At 43.5% G+C, this 25,971-nt stretch overlaps 1 protein-coding gene across 1 annotated transcript in view; it reads right to left on the bottom strand.

Moving 5' to 3' along the window:
- Nucleotides 1-5,470: 5,470 nt before the first annotated feature.
- LOC126394318 (zinc finger SWIM domain-containing protein 6) overlaps nt 5,471-25,971 on the bottom strand; it is a 56,170-nt gene continuing 35,669 nt past the window's right edge. The window contains exons 5-14 of the mRNA XM_050051070.1: nt 25,021-25,200; nt 23,789-23,959; nt 23,512-23,658; nt 22,857-23,003; nt 20,890-21,150; nt 19,720-19,855; nt 11,848-12,005; nt 11,533-11,696; nt 9,319-9,400; nt 5,471-9,213 (exon numbers count right to left, since the gene is read on the bottom strand). Coding sequence (XP_049907027.1) covers nt 8,348-9,213; nt 9,319-9,400; nt 11,533-11,696; nt 11,848-12,005; nt 19,720-19,855; nt 20,890-21,150; nt 22,857-23,003; nt 23,512-23,658; nt 23,789-23,959; nt 25,021-25,200 — 2,312 coding nt within the window. The 3' untranslated portion in view covers nt 5,471-8,347. The remainder of the gene's footprint in view (nt 9,214-9,318; nt 9,401-11,532; nt 11,697-11,847; nt 12,006-19,719; nt 19,856-20,889; nt 21,151-22,856; nt 23,004-23,511; nt 23,659-23,788; nt 23,960-25,020; nt 25,201-25,971) is intronic.

Genomic DNA, 25,971 nt, shown 5'->3' with positions numbered 1-25,971 from the left:
CCTTGGAAATCACTGGATGACAGCACTGTTGGCGCAGGTTTGTCGCTCAGCCTGGGAAGTGGGAGCAGTGTGGGGATTAGCGTTTGTTACAGAAAAAAAAAAAAATCCTAACTTGCTCATCAAGATGCTGACGTTCACACCAGAGGACGTTAAAAAGCTACAGACAAACTCTGCTCTAACAACAACCTGTTTGCCGTGAGGTGCATTTGGAGAAGAGGAAAAACGTTATCGTGCAAGAGTCACGAGTGTATCTAAGTTAAAATGATATGCATAAAACAAACACCAGATGAGGCCCTGCAGAGTAGCTGCATATTTCAGGGCACGGCTCCCCCGATCTGGTGGTAGTTCAAGTGACATTTGGCTGACTTGTTATACATAGCTCAATATCTTCCAATAGCTTATAATGATTACCGATATTGGAACCAATAAAACATTTGTGGGCCAGAAATTGTGAAAGAATAAAATTAAATGATGTGTGTAACTTTGTTCTAACATTTTATGTCCCTCCAAGGCTCGTTCCGCTCTGCCTGAAAACGGCGAGAATGTCAAAAGAGGTAAAAAAGATGGCACCACAGTGTGTGCTCAGGGTGTAAGTTATGGCCGTAACTTTCTCACTCTGTCAGGCGCTTTAACCGTCTGTCCTGGAGGACACATTAACTTGGTATCCTTAAATAAAGTCCTTTAAATAAAGCTGGGGGAGTTAAATAATGAGAAAGCTGCTCCCACTGTCCTTTCTGCTTTTAAATGAACCTCTGCCTTTCTTATTAATGTCCCCTTATCGCTCATCACGGCCACTGACCCGCTGCTGTAACCCCTTTCCACTCAACCACATGAGAAGCTCCGGCAAGTGGTCGCCGCAGAAGTAATTGAGGGCAATTTTCAAATTAAAATTTAAACCCCTCGTCCATCTTCATGCGGTGGGAGGGAGCGGAGGAGAGGGGTTTTGGGGCTGATGACTTGATCAGGTTTTGCGAGCTGGGCAGGTACTCAGGCTGGGCGAGGTGGGATGATGAACGAGGGGCATTAATCTCTGTGACAGAGAGAGAGGAGTTAGCAGCGGTGATAGCAGCGCTAACGGCTTTAATTAGCATTTAATCAGACGCCTCGGGGCCGATGGAGGGGGAGAGAGGAGATCAAACTCCAACGGCCTTCTGTAAGAAGAGGAGGAAAGGAAGACAGTCCCTGTGGTAGCCAGGCTGATGCTGCAGGCTGTGTTGAAGAACACATGCCTATGATCCTTTTTTTGTACTCCTGTAATGATAGCAAGCTCAATGCACCACAAAGGCCCTGGACCTTTTGCAGAGAGAGGTAGTGTTAGAAAAACATAAACCGCACTCTCAGATACTGTAAATGTTCAGGCTGGACTTTTCCTCGATAGTGTGACTCCACAAGATCATTGAAAGACTTATTACTGTCAGAGAGGGGCGATTAGAGAATGGGGATAAATAATGGGGTTCAAAGCATATTCATAGACCAGCGATTATAGAGTCTTGAAGTGGGAGGAGTTATATTTAGGATCTAGGGTCCTGGAAGTTTTGGTAATTTTCTGCACTGTTAGGTGACTTATTTAAGGGTTGGATGGATGTTAAATTTTCCGACTTAATCATTAGTACAAAAGATGAAAATATCAAATTAAAATTTAAAGGAATAGGCCCATATTTGCTAACAAAGACCTCGCCATTGGAGTTATGGATTGCAATTAGTTTATTATGTATAATGGATGATGGGGATGAGGGTTAAGGGGATGGAGGGATGATGGTCGAGGGAAGCAGGGAAGAGGATTGAGGGATGTGGGATGAAGGGTTGAGGGTCAAGGGATTTGGGATGAGGGTTGAGGATGTGGGATCAAGGATTGAGGGATGTTGGATGAAGGGATGAAGGAATGTGGGGACAGAGAAAGAGGGAAGGTGGGGGGAATGCTGGGAGAAATGAGGGTCGCAAACAGGTGGAGGATGGAATGGTGTTGGCTGAAGAGAGGAGGGCGCAACGGAACCAGGGAAGTTGAGATACAGTGGGGGAGTCATCTCTTCGCCTGCTCTAAAATGGATAGAGCCCCTTGGTGATTCCTGTATTCTGTGGAGGGAAAGAGAAAATGGAGAGATCACAGCTAAAACAACAACAAAGAAAAGGGGTTTTGAGGGAGAGGGATGTGAGAACAGAGTCAGAGGGGAGGGTAATGGAAAAGGTATGCTTAAATACTTTTAGTGCGGAAATAGATGAGATTGAGGCATAGTCTTTGTTTCTGAACTCAGTTGTAAAACTTCATAAAATGTAGGAAAAATCAATTGGTAGCTTTTAAAGAGCATTTCTGTGATCACTTAAAATTTTGTTGCATCCTCTAATAGGGAGCAAATGCCGGCGGAGATTGGAAGCTGAAGCCATTGCTCTATGGACACTAAAACAACATTCAGCAATCAGTCAGATCGCTTTCAGATTGCAGGTCAATTATGGATGAATTGTGCAGCTATGGTGCAGTGTTTTGTTACTAATTCTAACACTGAAGTGTGTAAAAGTTACAACAGGTCTGATTTGTTACTCTGACTGGTTTCTTCTCCATAGCAGTGCCGGCTCAGGCTCATGGGTATTGCAGTGTCTGGAGCCATCATGACCCACAGATGACTATCGTATACCGTGAAAATGGCATAAAATGAACATATGTTCCAGCAAAGAAGAAGAACAAAGCAACACATTCTGCGGAAGTTCAAAGTTAAAAGTATAGACATTTGTGAGATTACAAAACTGCCTTTGAAGATTCAACCTGCTGCTGAAAAACCAGCCTGGTCTCATTCCCAGGTCTTCAAATACAGACACTTTGTCACGTCCCCTCAGTGTCTGATACCAAAGCACGAAGCACCCTTTAGCATCTGTATGAGAGTCACTGGGCGTTCAACCGACTCCAATGTAAACACATCTGTGGTAATAATATAGAATATAGAGGAGAGTATAGAGGACCAGAAAGTCTGGAGGTGGGAGGTTGGGGTGGATAGATGGGTCAAATAAACACAGAACTTTCACCAAGGAGATCGCAGTTTGTGTCCCATGTGAAACCAAAAGTCAATGTTGACTTAATTTAAAGTTGTGTGATGTTATGCTACATCTAATCCTTACTCTGCAACAAACATCCTTATTTCAACCCAAGCCATGATCTTTTTTTACTAAACCTAACCAAGCAGTTTTGTTGCTTAAATTCAACTGTGACTGTTTCATGTGTGACATGTTTCACAGAGGAGGCTTCTGTGTGTCTAATACAGATGTTAAAGGGAGTCATGTCAGCATCAGACAACGAGGGGACGTGACAAAGTGTCTCTATTTGACGACCTGAGAATGAGAACAGGTTGCGAGTCCAACTATCTGCTTGGAGAGTGCTGTGTGATCAAATCAAGGAGTAATATCTGGAGCACTGAAGTCACAATGGGGCTAAAAAACTTTATCCAGGAGACTGTTGTGTTTTTATGTTGAGGAACATTGAGGATATCACTAAAAGAAAGAAAGGATAAATACATCCATATACAGTGCAGCTCTTTTGATTTTACTGTGTAAAGACTCATAGCTGTTATCAGGGGACTCTAAGAAACTGTACAGTAACACCCCTGTTTGCAGATCATGACTTTTAACATAAAGATAAAATGTAAGATACACTACATTTTGCATCGCGGCATTTGCCTGCCACTATAATCTGTCTTACAAAGCACTTTTGAAGCTCAGACTCAACACTTAGCTTTCTGGTTTGACTTGAAAATATGTTTTCTGTAGGTGAGACTATAAAGACTAATGGATCTACAGTTCTGCAGGAAAATGTCAAGGCCTTGATGTGTTGTGAAGCCATGGTGTGTGTGTGTGTGTGTGTGGTGTGTGAAAGAGATGGTGAAAGAGAGGGAGTGAATGCTCTAGATAGGAGTTTTGATGGTGATGGTGAGGAAGAGGGCTTTTGGCATGAAAGGGGCTGGTGTGTGATCATGATGTCATTAGGAGTATACAGTGAGACAGACCGGAGGAGGCTGCTGTACCGCGCTACACCCAAGGGACGTCATTACCAACTGGAACTGAGCAGGGACCTGAGCACAGGTCAGACACACAGGAAGTGGTCTCGCACACACACACACACGCACACACACGAACAAGTGTACGCTTACTTGCATGGATACACACATACATGTGTGCTTTCATGCTCCGACGCACACACACCATTTCTCATAGGCAGGCATCCGTCACATAACAAATGGACAGTCCTGTCTGGCCTCTGACAGCAGACGGCTGCTTTTGTTGCGAAACCTGACGAATTCCTCGATATCTAAGCGGACACCTCTATGGACAAATGTGCCTCATTAATGAGCGCACACAGATGGACAACGCGCACACAGACACACACACGCAGACGCGGACTGAGAGCTCGTGCTGTGCTAAGTTGCAGTGTGTATACCGGTGTAGCCGTCTGCGCTTCATTACTGTTCACACACAGACAGTTGCAGTGTTTTTGTGTCAATGTTTAATGAGGGGCTGGGAGTCTGGGGACCTTACTGCTGTCAGGAGCTCCTGTAGTCTGGAGCTACCACCTGTTCCCATTCACTCCCTAAAGGCCTTAACACACACATACACACACACACACGCACACAAGACAGACACACAGGCATGCAAACAAGAAGGAGCACGCACAGAAAACATGTCTATACAAACACACACACCTGACAAACTACATACACTGATTTAGTCATCCTGTGGCACCACTGTCAGTGTTAGACGCATGTAAACAGGTTATTGTGGTTGGCTGAGCCTGGCTGCCTGACAGAAGCTACAAAGACCATGGGAATATCAATTGATACATTTCATATTCCTCGTCAGCTCGCCTGAGATGACAGCGTGAAAGCTGCTGCCAGCGAGAGTGATCCCTCCCTGGCTTTTTCTGACACCGCTGTCTGATGGAGATCTGAGCGGTCCTGACTGATCGGCGCTCACCGATACGCAGGCCGGTGTGCAGCTTCAAGCTCACAGGCCGCGTCTCATAACAATCCATGACACACTTTCTGGGACAAAAGTGCAGCAGCACAAAAAATAAAATAAAATAAAAGAATTACCGCCTCCTGGTTGTATATGTCCAGAATCATATGTGTTTCGTTTGTCAGTGTTTTTGCAGAACAATATGATGTCACAGAAGTTTTGGGATATAAAGGTCATCACTATCATTTTATTCCTGAGACATCGGTGTGAAATTTTGTCATGATTAAGGCAGGAATTATTGACTTATGGCCAATATCATGTGTTGTGAGGTCAGTGACTTTTGATCTTCAGCTACAAAAATCGAATTAGTTCATTACTAAGTCAAGGTGGACGTTTGTGCCAAATTTGAAGCCATTACCTCACAATAATGGGACGAACGGACAGAGAAGGACAAACTGAAAACATGGCAATCCCTGGCGCAAAGGGATAAAAAACGTATGTCAGGGTGCAAAACAAAAAGCAGAGGACTTGAATATACATTTCAAAAAACTAACTTTTATTAAAACAAAAAAACAAAAACAAAAAAAAAATCAATTATTGACTCATTAACAAGATTATAAAACAGTGATTTAGTTACATAAATAAATTGATATCGGTGTATCAAATCTTAATTTCATAAGCATGTATACATGGGTCATTGTAATAAATAAAATGGGAGAGCAGAAGATTCCTACACAAACGAAAACAAACAAAAAAAAAGATAAAGAAAAAATAAACAGCTAGAAAGACTCGGAGGAAATTGTTTCTGAAGAGAACAAGAGACACTGGACAACGTATTTTTTTTTTCACCAAACACACGTGAGGAATTGCTTTGTTAAAGCATGAGTTACACAGCCATTCACTTACTAATTAAGGACACTAAAGCTGGGACCAAGGTGGGTTGTCTGTCACCTCTTAGAACGCGTTTGGTTGTTAGATAGATCTCCTGTTTGGTTACTTTAAAGCGTTAAGACAAGGCAAGAGAAAAGGCTGCTTTTATCTTTAATGAACACAAGATAGAAAAAAGATGCACAGAAAAAGAAAAAAAAAATCAGACATATAAAGAAGGTAAAAAGGCAAGTAATGACAGGACAGCTGAACATTGCAGAGGAGACACTGGAAGTTCTGCGGCGAATGAAAGGGAGAACTGAGGAGACTTGTTTTTGAATCTTGAGCCTGTGCTTAATTATCAATGTGTTGAGTTGCACGACTATTAGGTTACTCTGAAAAGGGTTATATCAATGCAACATGAGGACAGCCAAAAGATGTCCTTAAATGCATGTAAGGCCGGACACATAATACATGATTTTCAACCAGATTCATCCCCAATTATCTCCTGTATATAAAGCACATTACAGTTTTTTTTCTCCATAGCATCCTATGGAAAACTAGGCTAGTGCAACCGCTTACATGCATAATGAAGTCCTGTATTGTGTTTTCAAACATTTACCAACCAATGGCCTGAAGTAGTCTACCTCCGCCCCCTTTCTATGCTTCAGTCAGCAGGAATGAACAACAATTTTCTCCACCATCACCAATTTGACTCAACCTGCGTTTCACGATGGGATCCAGCGTCTCAAGCACGAGGCCTTGTAAGTCCAAAAAGCCGTCGACAAGGTCAGTCTAGTCCTTCTGATATGTTCTGTTTTCAACAAAAGTGGAAAAAAACAAACAGAGAAGACAAAAGAGAGAAGGAGAGCGAGAGAGAGAGAAAGAGAGCAAACTACAGCGGCTTCAAGTATTTCACATTACATAGAATACTCTGTATAAATTAGTTAACATATACTTTCAGATCCTCCATATTCAGACATATACTATGGCATATATACAGAGTACAATAAATGCTCGCTCATGTTGTGTCGTGTTTTTGTCTTTTTCCTGTAGTCAGTCGTTCATTTGTTCCGCCTTGTTTTTTTTTTCCTGTGTAGAGAAATCCCTGAGAACGTTCTGGTTGACAATTACTGAAGGTTCCACACAATGAACTTTAACAGTAGAGAGTCTAATTTCTATGATTCACATGCACAGAGGGAAATGACACTGGCCTAGTCTGAAAAATACCGTACAATGGTGGCTGTTGGGAGATGAGAGGGGACTGACATACTGACACATCTTGGAAGCGTGTTAGAGCCAATTGTTTCAGGGGGTGTAAGTACCGATGCCGGGGCAGTGACGTACAGCAGAGCCGAGCGCAGACACACTCAGCAGGACTCCACATCTCCTCATAACCTTGGTCTCACTCTCCTGTTTGATTAAAATGGTCAGCTATCATAGATGATACATATCATGATAGCATAAAAAAAGTAAAGAAAAAAAGGGAGCAGGTTCAATACCGTATCATGAGGTAGTCGTCTCCCTCTGGGTATCTACTTCAACTAGAAAACTTTAACGGTTATTTAGTCAAACTTGGGCTGTTAAAGATCACAGCTGTACTACATTACATTAATGTAACAATAATACTCATTATCTTTGTGTAATGTGCCGTCACTGTAGTGCCTGCGCACTGCCTAAAACAGGTACTCATTACGGAGGTGGGGGAGATTACAACAATAACAACAACACGAGTTAGCTAAGAGCATTGTTGTGTGTAATGAAGCTAATGCCTGGGACCCAGAGAAAACTAATGGCTGCTCAAGTGCTGCTGCTGCTGCTGCTGCTGCTGCTGCTGCTGCTACTGCTGTGTCTAAAGAAATGCTGATGGCGGCTTTCTGTCAGTGCTAACCCAAGCTGTGCCGAGCCGAGCCGAGCTAAGCTGTGCAGTGCTGCCCAGCGCCCGCCGGTGCGGGCCTGGACAGAGGGAGGTGCTCTGTGTGGTTTAAAGCCTTTAGTTTCTCTTTGAGGATGCCGAGACGTTTTTTTCTTCTTCTTCTTTTTTATGTTTTTACATGAGCGCTATTGTAGAAGGGCTTCAGCCACTTGACAACATATAACTCAATATACACTGAAAAAGGGAAAAAAGATGCTTTAAATCATAAAAATAAAAGGAACCAAAATTTAAAAAAAAAAGCCATTTCACTTTTCATTTTCCTCTCGCACACATGTAGAGAAATACACACAACATTCACAACGTGACAAATTTCCTCTCTTCTGAAAAATAAAAACACTTCTGTACACATAGTAGTAATAATATTATTAATAATAATAATAGTAATAATGTTTATAACAATAACAACAGCAAGAACAATAATACCGTGTGTGGCTCTGTTGATTTTTTTGTCATCTTTTCCTTTCTCTTTTTGCTTCATTCTACAAGTCACATCCCTCTTTTTACTTGTCTATTTTATAAGTCCAAAAGAAGTTCAAAAGGCAGACTCAAGTTAATAGAAAAGTACTAGAGTGGCGAGGGGAGCTTTTGGGCGACCCCCCGGCCTCACCCTCAGCCGAACCGCTCCCTCACCAGCATCATCAGTTTCTTTTTGCCCTTGTAGATCTGTTTCAGGTTGTCTATGAACTGGGTGAACTGAATGTGTCCGTCGTGCGCCATCATGAAAGTCTCCCGGGCCTTTCCCAAGAACTCGATGAACTCGCTGTAGTGGCGCGGGCTGATGTGTGTGAGCCGCGAGTGCGTGGTGTTGATGTAGGCCCCGATGGTTGCGTCCAGCAGCTGCCTGAGCGGCGCTTTGTCCAGGGACATCAGCTTCCCAGAGTTCCTGCGGCTGTGCAGCGCCGACACCATGCCCGGCGTGGTCAGCGTGCACCGCCGCAAAATGTCCGAGAGCACGGTGGCACACTTCACGCTTTTCACCACCAGGGGGATAACTGCAGCGAGCTCGTTCTTCCCCAGCGAGTGGCTGAGCGCGCAGGCCCAGAGCACGTCGTTGATGGCCGGGTGCGTGTCCTGGTTGTAACTAAGGTTCAGATGAGCCATGGCTAACGTCGCCAGCTTATACGCCCTCATCGGGTAACCGCGGTGTTCCATGTAGCGTGCTATAGTGAACAGCTGTGTGTAGCTCATCCCTGTCGCCGCCGCGTCCAGTACAATCTGGTAGGCTGTCTCGAAGGCAATGTGGTCCTTTTCACAGAGTGTAAGAGCAGAGAGGGCGCAGTTCTGGGGGTCCTTCATGGCACACTGCAGGGCGAGGGTGCGGGCGGATGAAGCCAGGTTCTCCTGCTGGTGGCAGTCCAGGTGGAGGCGGACGATGGTGCTGTTGGACATGACAGTGGTGGCCACGATACTGGTGGCTTCTGTGGGCGTGAAGAGGGTGAACCAGCTCTGCATGATGCTGTCCAGCGCGTACACACCTGGCAGATTCAGGTACAGAGTGAAGAGAAAGTTGGAAGATTAAGTGATTAGATCAAGTATATCTTGAAACAATCAGACACATTGAAGTGGCCGGGCACACTTACCCACTTCAGTGGCACATGTGACTAACCAGCGCACCATCTCTCTCCTCCTCCAGTTTAATGTGGACAGAGTTATTCTCATCACCTGCGGACGACAGCAAGAAAGGGGTGGAGGAGGGGAGTGACAGGTGAGTCTCTTTTACTTGAAACAAACTGCACAAAAAAACTGAAATATCTCTCCACCATTCCGATAGAGGACTATTTTATTTTCCTCAACAGTGTGGCTGAGAAACTGTAAAGGCAAAAACTGTATTACATTTTCAACAATCATTAAACAGGGACTCATTTCTCCGTGGCCGATTTGTCATCAAAGACACTCAAACTGTCTTTCTGTTTCACTTCACGTTTGTATCTTGTAACTTGGCTGAAAGACACAGCTGCTACGAGGATGACAAACCCTCGAGCAAACCTTCAAAGTAAATACTTATATAATGGAACGTATGGGAACACTACGAGGAATGTAGTCTGTCTAAGATCAGCTTGATTTACTGCAGCAGTACAAGTGTGCTTGAAAAATGTCGAAGGAACTTTTCAAGAATTCATCGTAACACTTTATGAAAAACAATTTCTGTAGGCTCACGCACACCTTCGATAACTTGTAGACAGGTGCATGGGTGGAGAATGTCCGTAGGTAAGAGAAGAGAATTCCCACACACTGTCCTATTACTTGTAAAAAACTTTATTTAAATACACATTACTTGATAAAGGTCTAAGGATGGAAACGTTGTGTATTTAAATTAGGTTTATTGCGAGTAATAAGACAGTCTTCTCATATTTTTTGCTTAAAATCCAATTACGCAATCAAGCTTTACAAAGTTCAGCCTTAACTCTACATCTTCATGTGCCCGTCTGAGTTTAATTCAGATTTTGGTCCTTCATAGAGTTCATTTTACAGAAGCTAGGCTTAGTAGGTGGTTTCCAGGTACAAGGGACACATGTGATAAGCGTGGCTTGTTACCCAGGAGATCATTCTCATGTTTTTTTTCTCCAAAAAAGGCTCGAGGTGAAGCCCACTCCTACCCGGCCCCTTGATAGCCATCTTTGGGGTACCTCTTTAACCGGGCGGTCTCACTGAGAAAGATTCTGATGTTGTTGCTTTTGCTTCACTCACAGCCTGTAGATGTATTCTGTTACAGTTGGAAAATCCCAAACCGAACTTCTTCTACATCCTGGCTGAGTGATTTAATGTATTTATTGTCATTAGAGAAAGGTAATATTTTCATTAACAGGTTCATCTGTCAATTTCTAAAAGAAGAGGGCAGCCTATTATGTCACATGTACACACTCTTACCTCTCTAGACCCCAACTGATTCTCAATGCATCCATTTTTCAAATAAGCGCCTTGAGCTTCCTTCTTATTGTATTTCTCTTCCCTATATTGTATTTGTGTGTGTGTGTGTGTGTGTGTGTGTGTGTGTGTTTCTTCTCTGTCTCTTTGGGATCAATTTTGTAGAACAAAAAATTTGGGGCACAGATATGTTCTTTGTATTTTTCATTTGTATAATAACGGTTGCCAACAAATTAAACAAAGTGCACAAACAAAATAAACACTCATTGCAAGGAACAATTATGTCATGAGGTTTTGTCTGTGACATAGAAAAAACAATAAAGTACCAAGTTTAAACCAGTCTGATGATCACTTGTATCCAACACCAACTCTCAGGGTGTATCTGAAGTACACAAAAGTAGACCATTAACCAGGAAATAGTAACGTGGTCCTTAGAACCACCTTCAACCCTTTTCCAACACCCCGTCAGTAAGGACAGAGGCCAAAATCATCAGCAAAATTATTGGAATGACCAAATGACGAACCGGCTACGTAACACAGTGTGATCCGCATCATACACTGCCTCCTGCATGCTCTACCCAGGTGCTACCCCTTGCCGAAACCAAACGGAGTATCTCAAGTAAGTGAGAATGTGTGAAAGGGAGACTCTAGAAAGGGAATATCTGTTCAAAGAGAAACAGTAGCATTATATCTGAGTATAATATCCCTATCACACACACATAACAAAGGGATGTTATGGAAATTTGTCGGGTTTTGTGTTGTCATTCTTCTCCAGACTAAAAGGGTGATTCTGCTGAACCTTAAAATTTACAAGGCCTGACGTAAACACGCATAAACATTTACAACCCGACCTGACAACCTCCTAAAAAGGTACCAATAAATAAACAGCGGCACCCATTTTGACAAACGATGTGGGCGTGTTTACTCACCTGCAGTCCCAGCTCCAGAGAGACTTTGAGAAGTGTGATGTCAGGCAGGCTGTCCATCAGAGTGGCGATCTTGAATGCATCTTGTGCCAGTTTGAAGATGTGAGACGAGGAGTGAATGTTTTTCTGGATGGACTCCAGGACTGTCTCCAGCCTGCGACTGTCACCTAGAAGGGATTCGAACACAGGGATTACATTTGTGTATTGCTATCTGAGAGTCTTCACTACCATCCAGTGAGCTAGCAGCATAGACCTTTCTCTGTGTACAGTTTGTGTTTGTGTCTGCTCCTGAGTGTATTTACGAATAAGTCTATGCACCTTTGGCAGCAGTGAGCATTGTGGAGGCCAGCTCACACTGCTGAGACTCTATGTGGCTCAAGGTGAACCAGCGAGGGTAGCGGTTGGGCACCACGGACACGATGTGGTGGGGTCGTGACAGGTCACCAGACGAGGCCGTCGACTCCAACACCGGCAACCTGATGGAGGAACAGACACAGATGATGAGATATTCTGGAGAAAAACACAATACCTTGAATAATATTTATTCTAAAGGAGCAGCGTTTTGGATTTAGTGGCATCTAGTGGTGAGGATTGCATATTGCAACCAGCTGAAACTTCTCTCGTGTGCTGTGTGAACTCCCAGTTAGGATTCCTTCAGTGTTCATTGTTCAGGAAGTTTTTAGTGAGAGTCCAATTATCCACAGAGATCTTTTCCTCTCCAAAAACAAACTGAACTGGTCTATTAAACTGGTAAAAACACTGAATTAAGCAGTTTCACATTAAAATTCAGTGTTTTTCCGACACTGTTTGGTTCATTGCAGAGGGGCTACTAACTACAGGGGCCCTATCTAGAGCTAGTGTTTGGTTCGTCCACTTTTGCCAATATAGCCCCTTAAATCCTACAAACCGGACCTTTAAGTGAATATTAACCAGAGTATAAGAAAAGAAATATCGGATAAGAACGACAGAGCGGCAAAGAAATTGAGTGAATGATAATCAGAGAAAGGCACAGAGACACCAAAGGTCCACGAATCATCCAAATCAAAGCGAAATCAGACAGACAGAAATACTGTACAGACAGAAAAAGTCTTCATTATGATGGTCTGAAAGTGACTTCAAAATGAAAATGACTTTAGTGATCACAGGGGGATTACAGTTAGCCGATCCCTGCAATTTACTTCCAACCTAGTATTTAATCACCTAGAAACCAAGGTATAATTAGTATTTTCTTCACTCTAATTGGTCATAATGAAGTCAGAGCCGCGCAACACCTGCTAGTGGATGAAGAGGCTTCACTAGTTTCTCTCTCTCATTATAATAATACTGACAGGGCCAAGTCTTCGCCAGCACCACGAGCACCACCACCATTACCACTGTGGCCGGCTCATCTCCTATTCTGCTTCACTTCTCTTCCCTCCGCTCCCACCTCAGTTTCAAAGGTCTTCTTTCCTTCAGAAGACAGCACAACCTGGCCTTCTCTCAGCCAATCACAAAGCTAATTGAGTCCATGGGGAAATTAAGGAATTCACCTTCCAGCCCCGTAAGGCTGGACACACATCAAACAAATACCGACACACATGAATGAAAAGAGCCAGCACACACACACACACACACACACACACACACACACACACACACGCATGCATGCACACACACGCTCAGATAGACACACACACACCTGCCCTTTTGAAAACACATCAAAGCAACCCGGTAAAAGCAATGCAATGCTAAATGCCAGTTTCAATTTCAGAGCAAAGTGCATGTGATACTGTTGCCACCTGAGTGAAGGCATGCACAAAAACAGCCTCTTCTTCACTCAGGTTTTGCCCAAGAGGGGCACAAGCAGGGCCCGTCTCTCGCAGAGAGGGAGAGAGCGAGGGAAGGTGACAAAAACCCAGTCGAGATGCGTGCAAGTGTGAACACTGACACTTGGTGTAAAATGGAGATGTTTGGAAGCCTTAGCAACAGCCGGGTTCACTCCACACACATCTAAAGAGCTGCTAAAAGCTTCCACCACACTGGGGCCTTCTGGAAGATTCCTGGGGTGTAGCAAAGCAAAAAAAAAAAAACTTCCCTGGGTAAAGATGGAGGCCTCATCAACATTCCTGTCTTTGTTTGGTTTTCACCAGAGAGCCAGAGGCCTCCATTGGATAGGAGCTTGAGAGGCCTGGGTTGCTGAAAAATAACCTCCTAAAAATGTTGGGAGGAAAATCCATACTGGGCTATTGTTCCATAAGAAACAAGCAACAAAAAAAATGGCCTAATGGACTGCTCTGAATCATTCAATCAAAGCACAAGTACAGTATAATTCCTGCTATGTGTGCGTTCCCATCCAATACCTTGTAAACTGCTGTAGAACCGCGCACGCTGGTTATAAACATGATCATCTTCTCCATGCAATAACACTATACAAACTCTCAACTCAATGTCGAGTGTGCTTAAAACATCAAATTAAACTCATATTTCTTTACAGCACTGCCATGGCTGGGTACAAATGTGCACTATCAATGATATATAAAACACTAACAGAGAGCTGGAAGAGGCAATCAATCCATGCATGAAGCAGTGAGGGGGGGGGGCAGCTCTGGTGTCAAATGGGTCCTGTGGCACTGTAGCACCCTGTCACATCTGAAAGGGACACAGCAATACTTAACGCACCAGAAATATTCAAGGGTGATGATGCGGAGGGAGTCTGCAAGGAAGGCAGACGTCTCATAATCAGTAGACACAGTTGGGTAATCAGATATTTAGGAATGACTCATAGTTGATTCCCCATTGAATTATTAAATGGACAGTTCACCCCCAAATCACCAATACATCTTTTTCGTCTTACCTGTAGTGCTACGTATCAATCTAGACTGCTTTGGAGTGAGTTACTGAGTGTTGGAGATATCAGCAATAGAGATGTCTGCCTTCTCTTGAATATAATGGAACTAGATGCTGACTCTGCTAACAGAGCTAACAGAGCTAACAGTGGTTGAAAGTAAAAATGCTAAAGGGGGTTTGCGGCTCAAGATTGAGCAGCTTACTCGGCAGGGTGACCTGAAGGGAGACGGGACGGACGGACATGTGTAACCTATGGAAAATCTGATCGACATCCCTACTCAATTACTTTCCAGAGATCATGACTCTGTTAATCAAGATAATCCACAGACCTTGTTGTGAGCAGTTTCACTCAGGGACTATTTTCTGTCTACCAAACTACACTTGCCAATCTCATCACGTAGAAGGAAGTGTGCATCTACTCATGGACAAGAAGTTTGTGCCTGACAGAGCGCCATGTAAACATTAATGGCATCCTTCTTGGCTGAGCTGTAGCTAGCTTAGTTGTGCTATGTGAGCTAGCAGTAGATGCACGCCTCCTTCTGTGCTGTGATACGGTTGGCAGGTGCAGTTCGAGCGACAGAAAATAGTTCGTATATGAAACAGCTCTCAACAAGGTCTGTGGATTATCTTGAGTAACCAGGAAAAAAGACATTGCTGTTGAGTTTTTCAAATGTATTTTTTTGGTGCTTTGAGCACCACAAGCCAAGAGCTATCTCTTCCCATTATATTGGAGAGAAAGCAGACAACTCTACGGCCGATATCTCCAACACTCAGCAGCTCACACTGAAACAATCTAGACTGATAAATAGCACTAAAGGTGAGAGGATAAATACGTATTCTTGATCTGGGGGTGAACTGTCCACATATGCGAAAGGTGCAAAACAAGTGAAAGCGAAGAAGTAACAGAGACATTGATGAAAAGCAGTCCAGCCAGGGTTATACTTAAATCCTGAGGCCCTCTGGGAGTTCTGGTCAGCATCACCATGACGACTGACCTCTCTACCTCATGCTCCTTTCCCCCTGACTGTAAACACCCGTCACTTCCATAATCTATCAAGCACAAATCCATCAGCTAAGTGTCACATCCGCTGGAGGACCTCCAGTCTATACACAAAGTTAAAAGTTGGAAACCTTCATAATGCCTGACAGGAGGGATCAAGTCGTACCTGACCCCAAACACAACCCCTGATTTTGGTTCACTCCTCTTAAGTGCCTTGGATGCTTGAAATGACATCTGCTTTGGGTGAAGCATTGTTTTCCACACAGCGAGTACCTCATCAGAAGCTCCTCGCTGACAGGTAATCTCAAAAAATATCTCAGTCTCACTTCTCAGTAATATATAAAAATAGCCTCATTTTTTAGCTTGACCTGTGTGTATTCCTTTTGTTTGTTTGCAGAGCACAGAGTATTGTAGGATATTCTACTACTTAGAGGTTTGTGTGCGATCCTTCAATTGAACTGAAACATGGATATGCACAAAGACGTTGAGCTATACAAACTGTGGTCAAATCCAAATGCTTAGATAAATCTAAAAAACACAGAAGATGCTGTATGCTATGATATGGCTCCACTGTCTGAGAAGTGGTCCAATTATTATCTCTATGTGTCTAAAAGTACGCTCCAGTTCACTCAAGTTCAATACCTAGGAACAATTTTGAGGTACTTGCACTTTACTTGAGTATTTCCACTTCATGCTACTATTTCTGACAACGCCACTGTATAAAACTCCACTGCACTTCAGAGGGAAATAATAGTTTCTGGTAACATATCAGATAAGGGTTCTAGACAAAGCAAATGATCAGGTTATAAAATATGATGCACTGTTACAGATGACACTACCCATGATTATGTATTAGCAACCAGAACACGACAAAGCTGCTTATGTTTATCACTAGCAATGATTAATTAATAATTAAGATTTTAGTTTAGTATTTTTACAGTGTGATATGGCTACTTTTACTAAGGGTAAATAATCAAAAGCAACTAGAACAACAAACTTTTGGAGCTCAGCACCAGGTCATATAAGAGAGTTGAGAGTTGCAGATTGCTGATTTTAAATTCAAGATGAAATCATGGCCAAATCGAACCCAATCACGTACCCATCACACATAACAGGAAACACTTGATGTGTCCTAATGTTGTGAAATGTTGGTGTTGATGATTTTGCAGTTGTAAAGTGAATATATACTGACCTATACTTGAGTTATTATACTGCAGTTAATTTTCCTGAAGCTACAGTTGATAACAAATGAAAAATGAATGTCCTCCTCCTGCTACTGCCTCTGATGCCATTTGCCAGAATCTACCACAGTACACTTAAAACAACCAATCAGAGCTGAGCAGTCTCTAACACAGCTGTCAATCATGTTGATCCCTGCTCGTGAACCAGGGTCAAACTCTCTAACTAGGCAGTGCTGATTAAATATGAATCAAAATTCTGTTGCTTCATTGCCCTTTTTTTGCCTCAAATGTTTTCAGAAGCATATTTTAGTGTACTGTTTAGCTGTAAAATGAGAAAGTTTGTGACCAGGCCGCCATGTTGGAGACAGTCCAGCCAAAACAAAGCAAAACTTTCTCATTTTACAGCTAAACAGTACATTAAAATATATTTCTGGAAAAAAAAAAACCCACAAGGCGAGAAATATACAACACAGTAACAGCATCTTCATTTCATTTTGATTGACATGATTGACAGCTGCATTAGGGACTCCTTGGCTCTGATTGGTTGGTTGGTTTCTTTCATGTGAAAATGCCATTTTAAAGCAACGTGAGAGGGCAGAGAAATACAATTTTTCTTCACAGATCATCAGTCTCAAATTTCTGTTTGGATATAGTGACAGTTTCAGCAAATATGACAAAATGTTATCTCATAGCTAACTCTGTGTGCAAAAACTGTGCATTGTCAAATAACAAATAAATAAATAAATAATTTCCCCAATACTGCCACTATGGATTTTGGTCTTTTTCATGTAAACATTTGCATGCTGAAATGAGGAAAATATTCAAAAATTACTGGTGGGGATGTATGCCAATTACAAACTAGCGGTCGGTCAATCAGTCTGTCAATTTACGGCTGGTTGGCAGTCATCAACATACACGTGTCTATGATCAAATCCAAGTTTTCCACGACATTCATGAATCCGGTGTAGGTTTTAGTACCAAAGTTTTGTGCAAAAACATTTCATGAATAAGACAAACTGTATTTTCAGGGGGTGTCAGACTGTGTAGGGCTACACAGATTGACCTAACATGAAGAGAAAAGGATGTCATCTACCTGTGAGTGTCACTGGTATGTTCCAGTTTATCCTTAGTCCACAGTTATGATATACAGTGCTGTATATATTCAAAGATTATGGATTATGCAGAGGACCAAAGGTTGTGGATTACAGCGAGCATCTACATTCATTAGCATTGGAAGACTCCTATCGCATATGGAAATCTCATATGATAACAGGCGGCTGGGATTTTGTCTCTTTGGCTTCCAAAGAGTTGCGATAAGGACAGTCTCCGGAGAGGCAGCGAGCGTCTTCTTCTTCTTCTGTGGCTGCAGTCAAATTCTGGGCAGCCCGTGAAACCAGTAGGCAGCTCCTCTGTTTTTGTGTTGGCCGCTCACACCAAGCCATCTCACAGCATATGCTGCTCTCGCACGCTTTAATTAACTTCATGCGCGGCACAAACACACACACACACACACACACTTTAAAATACTGGATATGCATTTGTGTGTGGAGGCAGTCCAGACTTCCTCGCATTTAAAAAAAAAAAAAAAGCTGGTTTGAGAGCAACTGTGAAGGAGAAGACAAATAGAGAAAGCAAGTGGAAAGTGAAAAAGTGTGTGTGTGTAAATGAGCAAGAGCGCTACTTTCTCTCTCTCCTTGTATCAATGATAGTGTTATAATGGGTCCATTAAAATAGCCCTGGTTCCTTTACCTCCTCCTCTATATTTAACTGTCCGCCGTCCCGTGGGAGCGGGGAGGTATATGCTATCATATTACACTACGCTACATTACACACATTCATTATGTGCTGAGTAGACACCCCTGGCTCCCAGGAGCGCCCATAAGTGGCCATATTATTCTAAATCGCCGGTTTCACACCACAGGAGTGAGGATGGAGGAGGTGAGGGGAGGATATGGGGAAGGTGAAGGGAAGTAGCGAGGGAGGGAGGGGAGTGGCTGACTCAGGGAAAACAGGTTTGGGACTTGGGTTTAGAGGCAAAGAGGGGACACTCAGCGGTTGGATGTGTAACCTTGAAACCACACAGCCCCCTCAATGAGAAACCCAACCATGTTGTTTTGGTTTTGTGAGCACGTTATTTCAGTTCCCGACGCCTCCTGACTGGTTAACTGGGAGGAAAAGTGTGAATGAAGTGTTTGTTGTCTTTTTGTTCTCCGTTTGTCCAACTGTGACACACGCCGGTACGAGCCAGAAATAAAAACTCACTTCTCATTCATTCACTAATCATTTGCCAGTTCCTCAGCGATGGACTCTGAGAAGCTTTGTAGAAACACAACAAACATCCTCCCCACACTGCCCTCTCCCTGTTGGCCCTGCATATGTGTGTGCTTCCTCCTCATTACAGCCACACTAATTACACTCTCATTAATGTAATTAATATTCACTGATCCAGCTCCCACTAGTCACAACATCAAAACACAGCAGCGCAGACTGATTAACACACATACACATGTACACATTGTCCACAGATGAATACACACAGGAGCTTAATATAGAGAGATCACATGGAAAACACAGTCAGACCCACAAACAGGATGGATCGCCGACTAAACACAGACCCACACGTGAAAACACAGACAAAATGCTCTACATCTTAACCATTCTTGCATCTCTAAAACCCTCTAAAAATAACCACGTTTTCGCAACGGTGCCTGACTTTAAAGTTCAAGGAGAGCGTGCATTCGTCTGCACAAAAAAGGAGAGATCGCTACTTCAGTCGGAGGTCGCAATACCGAACATTTTTACAAGTTTCAGAGTTGGAATCTGGACAAATCTGTGTGTGTGATCCTCTGGTTTCAGATGGTTAACAGCTACAATCTGCCAAAGTAACAAAACAAACGATGCAGAGTCTATGTGCAGTCAGATGATTACAATAAGTCGAGCTTCTATTCGCTGCTTTACTGTAGAGAACAGACACATTCTGCGAGTAACCCTCCCGTTTACGAGTTTTCCGTTGTAATTTTTAAAAGGCTCCATTAGCCGAACTTGGGAGGATTTTCTTAATCCAAAGATCAGCATTTAAATCTTCAAATGAAAATCAATAAAATGTGATTTACAAGGTTTTGACATGATTACAGGAACACACTCACACACACACACACACACATATACACACTTAAGACCTACCGCATGGCTCTCAGTGCAATTTTGTACGCCAGTTCAGCGTCGTGAGGTAGGAGAGAGGTAAAGAGATAGCGGGCGAAGGTGTGCATGGGAACACTCTCTCTGTGGACGATCTCTCCGAGGCCAGAGTACGGACCAGCTGCTCAAAAAAACACAGAAAACACACACACACACACACACACACACACACACACACACCCACACACATAAAAAAGGGGGCTTTTTTTAGTGATGGAACAAAGAGTAGGAAGACATTCAGTCATAAAACAATTATCTGTCTCATCAGGTCAATAAATGTTATGGTATGGTATTTAAATTGATAGTATATGCAGTATAAATAGACAACAGAAAAAGCAAGTGCATTTTTATTTTGCTGTATATTGAGTTGTGCTTTTTCTATGGCCCACTGAGGACAGACCTCTCCCTCCCAGCCAGGAAGAAGCAGAGCCACGCGGCATTAAAACAAACTGTGACGTCAAAAACCATATGGTCGTGTGTGTGCAGACTGCCTCGCGCTCCCTCCTCCCATCTCTCCCTGCACTTCCTTTAGTCTCTGGTGGGTTATTTTAAACCCCAACAGGCTCCTAAGCCACAGACCACATCACACAGTGGCGCGGCTGCTGCAGCCTCCAGGGGCCCGCAGAGGCCTCGGAGCCCGGCGCTGTATTAGTAACGGAGCCAGAGGTGGGTGGTCGCGCAGGGGCCGAGGCAGGGCTGGGGTTTGGGTGGGGACTGGAGTGGAGCTTGACTGGGCCAAGCCCTTCAGGATGTGTCGCCCCCCCCTTCTCCTCCTCCACGTCCTCCTCCTCCTCCCTTTCCCATAACCAAACCTCATTCTGCGCCAGCCCCAGTCCTGTAAATGTACACACTGTTGTGTGTGCACGCATGTGTGTGCTGACACAATACCCCTGGTGTTACTGTGTAAAGAGCTCATTTTGGTCTGGCCCAGGGCAGCCGAGCCTCTATTTGCACCACAAAATGAAAGGATAATAAATACTGAGACAGAGTCCAATGTGTTTTTTCCTGTTTTAGCAGGAATGTGTAGGTTCTCAGAGCGTGGGAGGGAGAGAAAAGAAAAAAAGGAGGCGTGTCTTTGTGTGTGCGTGTGTGTGAAGACTGCTGGGAGATGTAAATGGACAATAAGGAAGACATATTATCTGTCAGCTCCCTCACCCTCTAGCAGAAAGACGGCCTGTTTACGGAAGATTTTGACCAGGGAGTCGTCCAGTTCCACTTCCTGCAGCTTGGCCAATAGCTGCTCTTCGTTCCGACACACCTTCTCTTGAGCGTACAGCCCGTCAGGCATCACCCGCTGCTGGCCTAAGCCAATCAAAGCCGTCTCCACCGCCAGCGCCACGTACGATTCACCGTCTCCTAGCAATCGCTGCACGGGCATTCGCTGGAGGTCTGCTCGGCTTACAACACTGGAGCAGTCTGTGAAGAAGAGGGAGAGAGGGATACATAGGAACTGAGTTGGCATAAAGTGGTAGTCTGGGTTATTCTCTGAGGTTTTGGACACTAGATGAGCCTGTCTCCTATGGAAAACCACTGTGTCAGTCACACAGCAGAGGTCTGGACCCAACGACCATCCAAAATAAAGATCAACGCCTCAGGAGCATTCCTCCGTTCGCTTCTCTACCTCAGAGGAGAGGGCTATTTCTGTGAGCAGAGGAGGCAATGAGGGACAGAGCGATCGCCAAGCGTAGGAGAGGAGAATTGAAAAAAGCACAGGAGGAGGCATGATAAGATAAGACAAAAAGACTGAAGGTGAAACTGCAGTTAAACTGCGCTTCCTCGCATCTGTATGCCAGTAATATGAAAGACCTGAAAAATACGTCTTATTATGCAGCTACATGAGCTAAAAAAGACTCAGCTGTAGTCAGCAAGGCAGGAATGTGAGTTTAAATCATGTGTTTTGTTGTCTCATTAAAAATCAATCTCTGTGAATAAAAAAACAGCATGTTTTTATTTTGTATAATGTTATACTCACTGTTGTGTGTGTGGTAGCTGAAATGCAATCTCAGAACCAATCAGCTATTGCCTGATGACTAGTTAGCTTTGTATTAGCCTTTTAGAAATATTACTCCTTTCACATGTAGATATTTGCTTTTTAGAGATTAGCCGAAATGACCGCTGTACAGTACAGGAAGTCTTCGCTTAGATACCTGCAGGCTACACCGGATCAGCCCTAAATATTGTCCCTCGCCCCCAGAGGCCTCAGACAATAACCAATGGGCTCTGAGACTGAGAAAACACATTTTTATTTAACCTAAATTCAACCAGGAAGTCCCATTGAGATTGAAAATCTCTTTTACAAGAGAGACCTGGTCAAGGTAGCAGCCAATCAAAACACATTCAGAATGTAACAAATAAAACATATAATAAAAAATCCACAATAAAACAACAACTATTCAAACATAGTGACCTCTCAAGAAAAACAAGCGTGTGTCACCACATATTTACATATAGATATAGGCTACAGTATCATCTTTTTGGATTTGTGTCAAATTAATTTCATGTGCTGCCATAAAACCAGAGCTAAATTTAAGGATATGTGCACATTTTATTCAGGCTGCAAACAGAGTTGAAACGATTAATCAATTAGTATTAATCTTTTCAATAATCACCAACTACTTTCCTTTTACCGATCAATCGGTTTGAGTAATTTTTTACGTAAAAAAAAATCCAAACTCTCTGATACCAGCTTCTTAAACGTGACTTTTTTCAGACTCTTTACTCCTCTGTGGCAGTTCACTGAATATTTTTGACAAAACAGGACATTTAGGATGTAAACTTGGGCTTTGGGAAACAGCGATAATTTTTTTCACCATTTTCTGACATGTTATAGAGCAGTGGTTCCCGACTGGTCCAGCCTCGGAGTCCATATTGCTCCTTAGTCACTAGTTTGAGGTCCCACAGTTTCATACATTCAGCGCCATATTTGCATTTGGCCATGTCATTGGTCTAGTTTGCTATCTCTGTCAAGTAGCTGTCTGTTAGTCACTCACTCTACAGCAGGAAACGGCACTTCAAAATAAAAGCTCTATAGTGGAAATTTACTGTACTTAGACCTAACAACTAATCGGCTATGAAAACAGTTGGTAGTTGCAGTCCTAGCTGCCAGTTACGTCAGCAGGTACCTGAGAGGTCTAAGCAGGTGTTGGAGCCCTCCTCTCCCCCTCGCCCCGACTCTGTCAGGGTGCTGAACAGGGTGCCGATGGGATCCAGGGGGTGTCCCACCCAGCCTTCCATGTTGGTTATGGAGGTATGGCCTTTATGGAGCAACTCTGAGACAAGACAGAGCAGATAATGACACAGTTAACGAGTGCAAAAAGAGAGATTCTGTCAAAACAATGAACTTTAAAACACAGATATTCATCGATGGCCACCAAACAGAACAGCTAAGACAACACTATAAAATGACCCGCACTAGGCAAAGGAGCAGTTCTTAAATCAAATGATAATGGCAGTGAATAGAAAATAAATGAAAGATTGTCTTTTGGAAAGAGAGAAGAGGGGTTTTTTTCAACAACTACAAAACATTTTTTCTTTGCTGCTAGCAATTAATTACTCCAGCTTCCAAAAATTGATGAGTCAAAAACAAGCTTCACAGCTGGAGGATTTTTGGAGAGTTTTCTCCTCCTCTCTTCTGTCCACGCTTTTATTTTCCCTTGATATTTTAGAGTATTTCTGTATGGGATGGATGAAGGATGCTGGTGTTTGTATGCATAATAATTTGTGAAAATGGTTTGCTTTCTAATTTGTATTCTGTCAATTAATAGGAAAAAAAAAAACCTTTCTTGTGCCGACGGAAATGCTCCAGTTGCCTCTGCTGTTGCCGCCGTAACGTGTTCACCACGGCTATGGCCAGTCGGAGGGCTTCTCTCGGGTAACCATGCGAGCGCAGAGCATCCACCCTGGCGCAGGCCGTTGGGACATGTTCTGAAGAAAAGACATTTTTTTTTTAACTCCAGCACTCTACTGTGCATTCTCAGCCCAACTTATTGTGTATAAATAACTCATCTGACACACGGGCTCGCACACGCATACACCTACATACACACAGCCTCACCGTGCCACAAGGGCCAGCCACGTGAGTCAAAGAGGGAGCCCTCCTGGTTGTCATGGTAACAGTAGTTGGCATAGAGGTCACTGGCGATAATGTGCTGGAGGTGTCGGTCCTGCCAGTGCAGGTCACAGGCCTCAATGGCCCGTGTGAACACAGTCCTGTGGGGGCGCATCTCTGCAGAAGAAGAAGGAGAAAGGGGGGGTGAGAGGAGGAGGTGTGAGAAGATTTAAAGTGCGATCACCTTCACGTGGTGAGAAAGGCCATTTAGTTATTTTTTTATTTTAAAGGTCCAGTGTGTATGATTTAGGGGGATATATTGGTAGAAACCACTGCAGTTAGCAGCCCTTCTGCAATGAGAGCATCCGAAAAACACAGATTTTTTAAACCTGAAACTGCTTCATTCAGTGGCTTTACCCATTTAAATCACTGAGTCCACTTCTTTTGCAAAGGAAGAGACCTCGGTGAATAATTTGGGGGCACACACATTTGGGGGCACTGGGCTAATGGCTCATCTGCAACATGCCGAACAATGTAGGAGAAATACTAATTTATAACGTGAAACTACTTTACTCAGTGTTTTTAAGGGTTTAAATCACCAGATCCGTTTGTTTTGGAGAGGAAGAAATCTCTGCAGATGATTTAGGTCCTGGTAAAAACCTCCTGAACACTGAAGGAACTCTAACCAGGAGAAGTTTCAGCTGGTTGCCCTCTGGAATCCCCACGGCTAGCTGCCACTAAATCCCCTCAAATCTTACACACTGCTCTATTAAATGCCTGGGCATTTTAACATCTATTAATAACATGTTAATTTTTGGGGACATTAGCATAATTACCATCTACAAACACAACCATCACCTACAAGACTGGCAGCCTGTACCAAGCTTCTACGCTGTAGTTATTCTGCTCGAGTGTTTTGAAGAGAGAAAGACAGTTTTCAGCCAAACTGCATGAACACTTTGAAAGTGAGGCTGTGTGTGGCTACATGGAAGAAAATCACCTCCAACGGGTGGATTGTTTTTTGATCAGGTTTGTTGAAGCTAAAAAACTACTAATAACAACAAAAAACATTCAGAATGATGCTTGGGATGAGCAGAAGTGTTTCATGTGTGTGAGATCAAGGCTTCACCACTGATGTTTACAAATGCTACACGCACTGTGGCACCTCTCACCTTGAGATGCGTTATTACAAAGTAAATATGTTATTGACAGACATACAAAACCTGTCAATCTCTGACCTTGGTTGCCATGGGCACCCTGAGGCAGTGAGTGGGTGAGGTTGGGCAGCTCGTTGCCGTGGTTACCGTCCTCCCAGGGGCAGACGTCCACGCTGTTCCATCTGCGCAGCTGGCGCAGCCACGATGACTTCTGCTCCGCTTTGCAGTGGGGGTTCAGTACGATGCACATCCACAGGGCACCTGGACACCCACACAAACGTAAAACACACACACACACACACACACACACACACACTTCAGTCAGCTGCCCTACTTCCCAGTGTGTGACAGTGACGTCAGCGATGAATCATACAATGCAGGTAGGTGTGTCTTTTGAGGTTTTAAAAAGATCCTAAATGTAGTTATCATGCAAGGCTGAAAGCTGGAGGCAGTTTTCAAAGATGCGCAGCGTTCATAACATTGTTTCTTTTTTCTTTTAGTGCACATTTTGTATGCTGCCGCCATCTTGCACTGGAATACAAAAGTCTGTGAAAACAGAGAACTTAACTAGTCCCGAGGCAACGCTGACTGCACACACATCATTTTGGAGTAAATTGGAACAAACAGAATATGAAAAGTGGCTACGTCTCTGGGGAGGCGAGCACATTCAGGGATTTTACTCTCAAGACTGCTGGAGATATGTACACTCTACAGTGGTGTGTGTGTGTGTGTGTGTGTGTGTGATTGTGTTGTACGTATGCATGTGTGTAAAGGCAGAGAGAGTTTGGGGAGGAAGGACGAAGACAAGGACAGAGACAGAACATGAGGAGAGAAAAAGAATACAAAAGGTACAGAACAGAGGGAGAGCAGAAAAAAGGGGATACAGAAAATGAAATGGGAGCGGAGATGATTTGGACGAGGAGACATGGGTGAGGACAAGTGAATGAGGCTTGGCTTTGTGTCTGGAGGAGAGCAGTAGCTGCGGCTCAAAGAGGAGAAAGACAAAAGAGGGGGAGAGAGGGAGAGCGAGCG

The sequence above is a fragment of the Epinephelus moara genome, chromosome 8 (assembly GCF_006386435.1).
Source record: "Epinephelus moara isolate mb chromosome 8, YSFRI_EMoa_1.0, whole genome shotgun sequence".
In the NCBI taxonomy this organism is placed as follows: domain Eukaryota; kingdom Metazoa; phylum Chordata; class Actinopteri; order Perciformes; family Serranidae; genus Epinephelus; species Epinephelus moara.
Note: the sequence above shows the minus strand (reverse complement) of the source record. Positions and strands in the feature narration are given on the sequence as shown.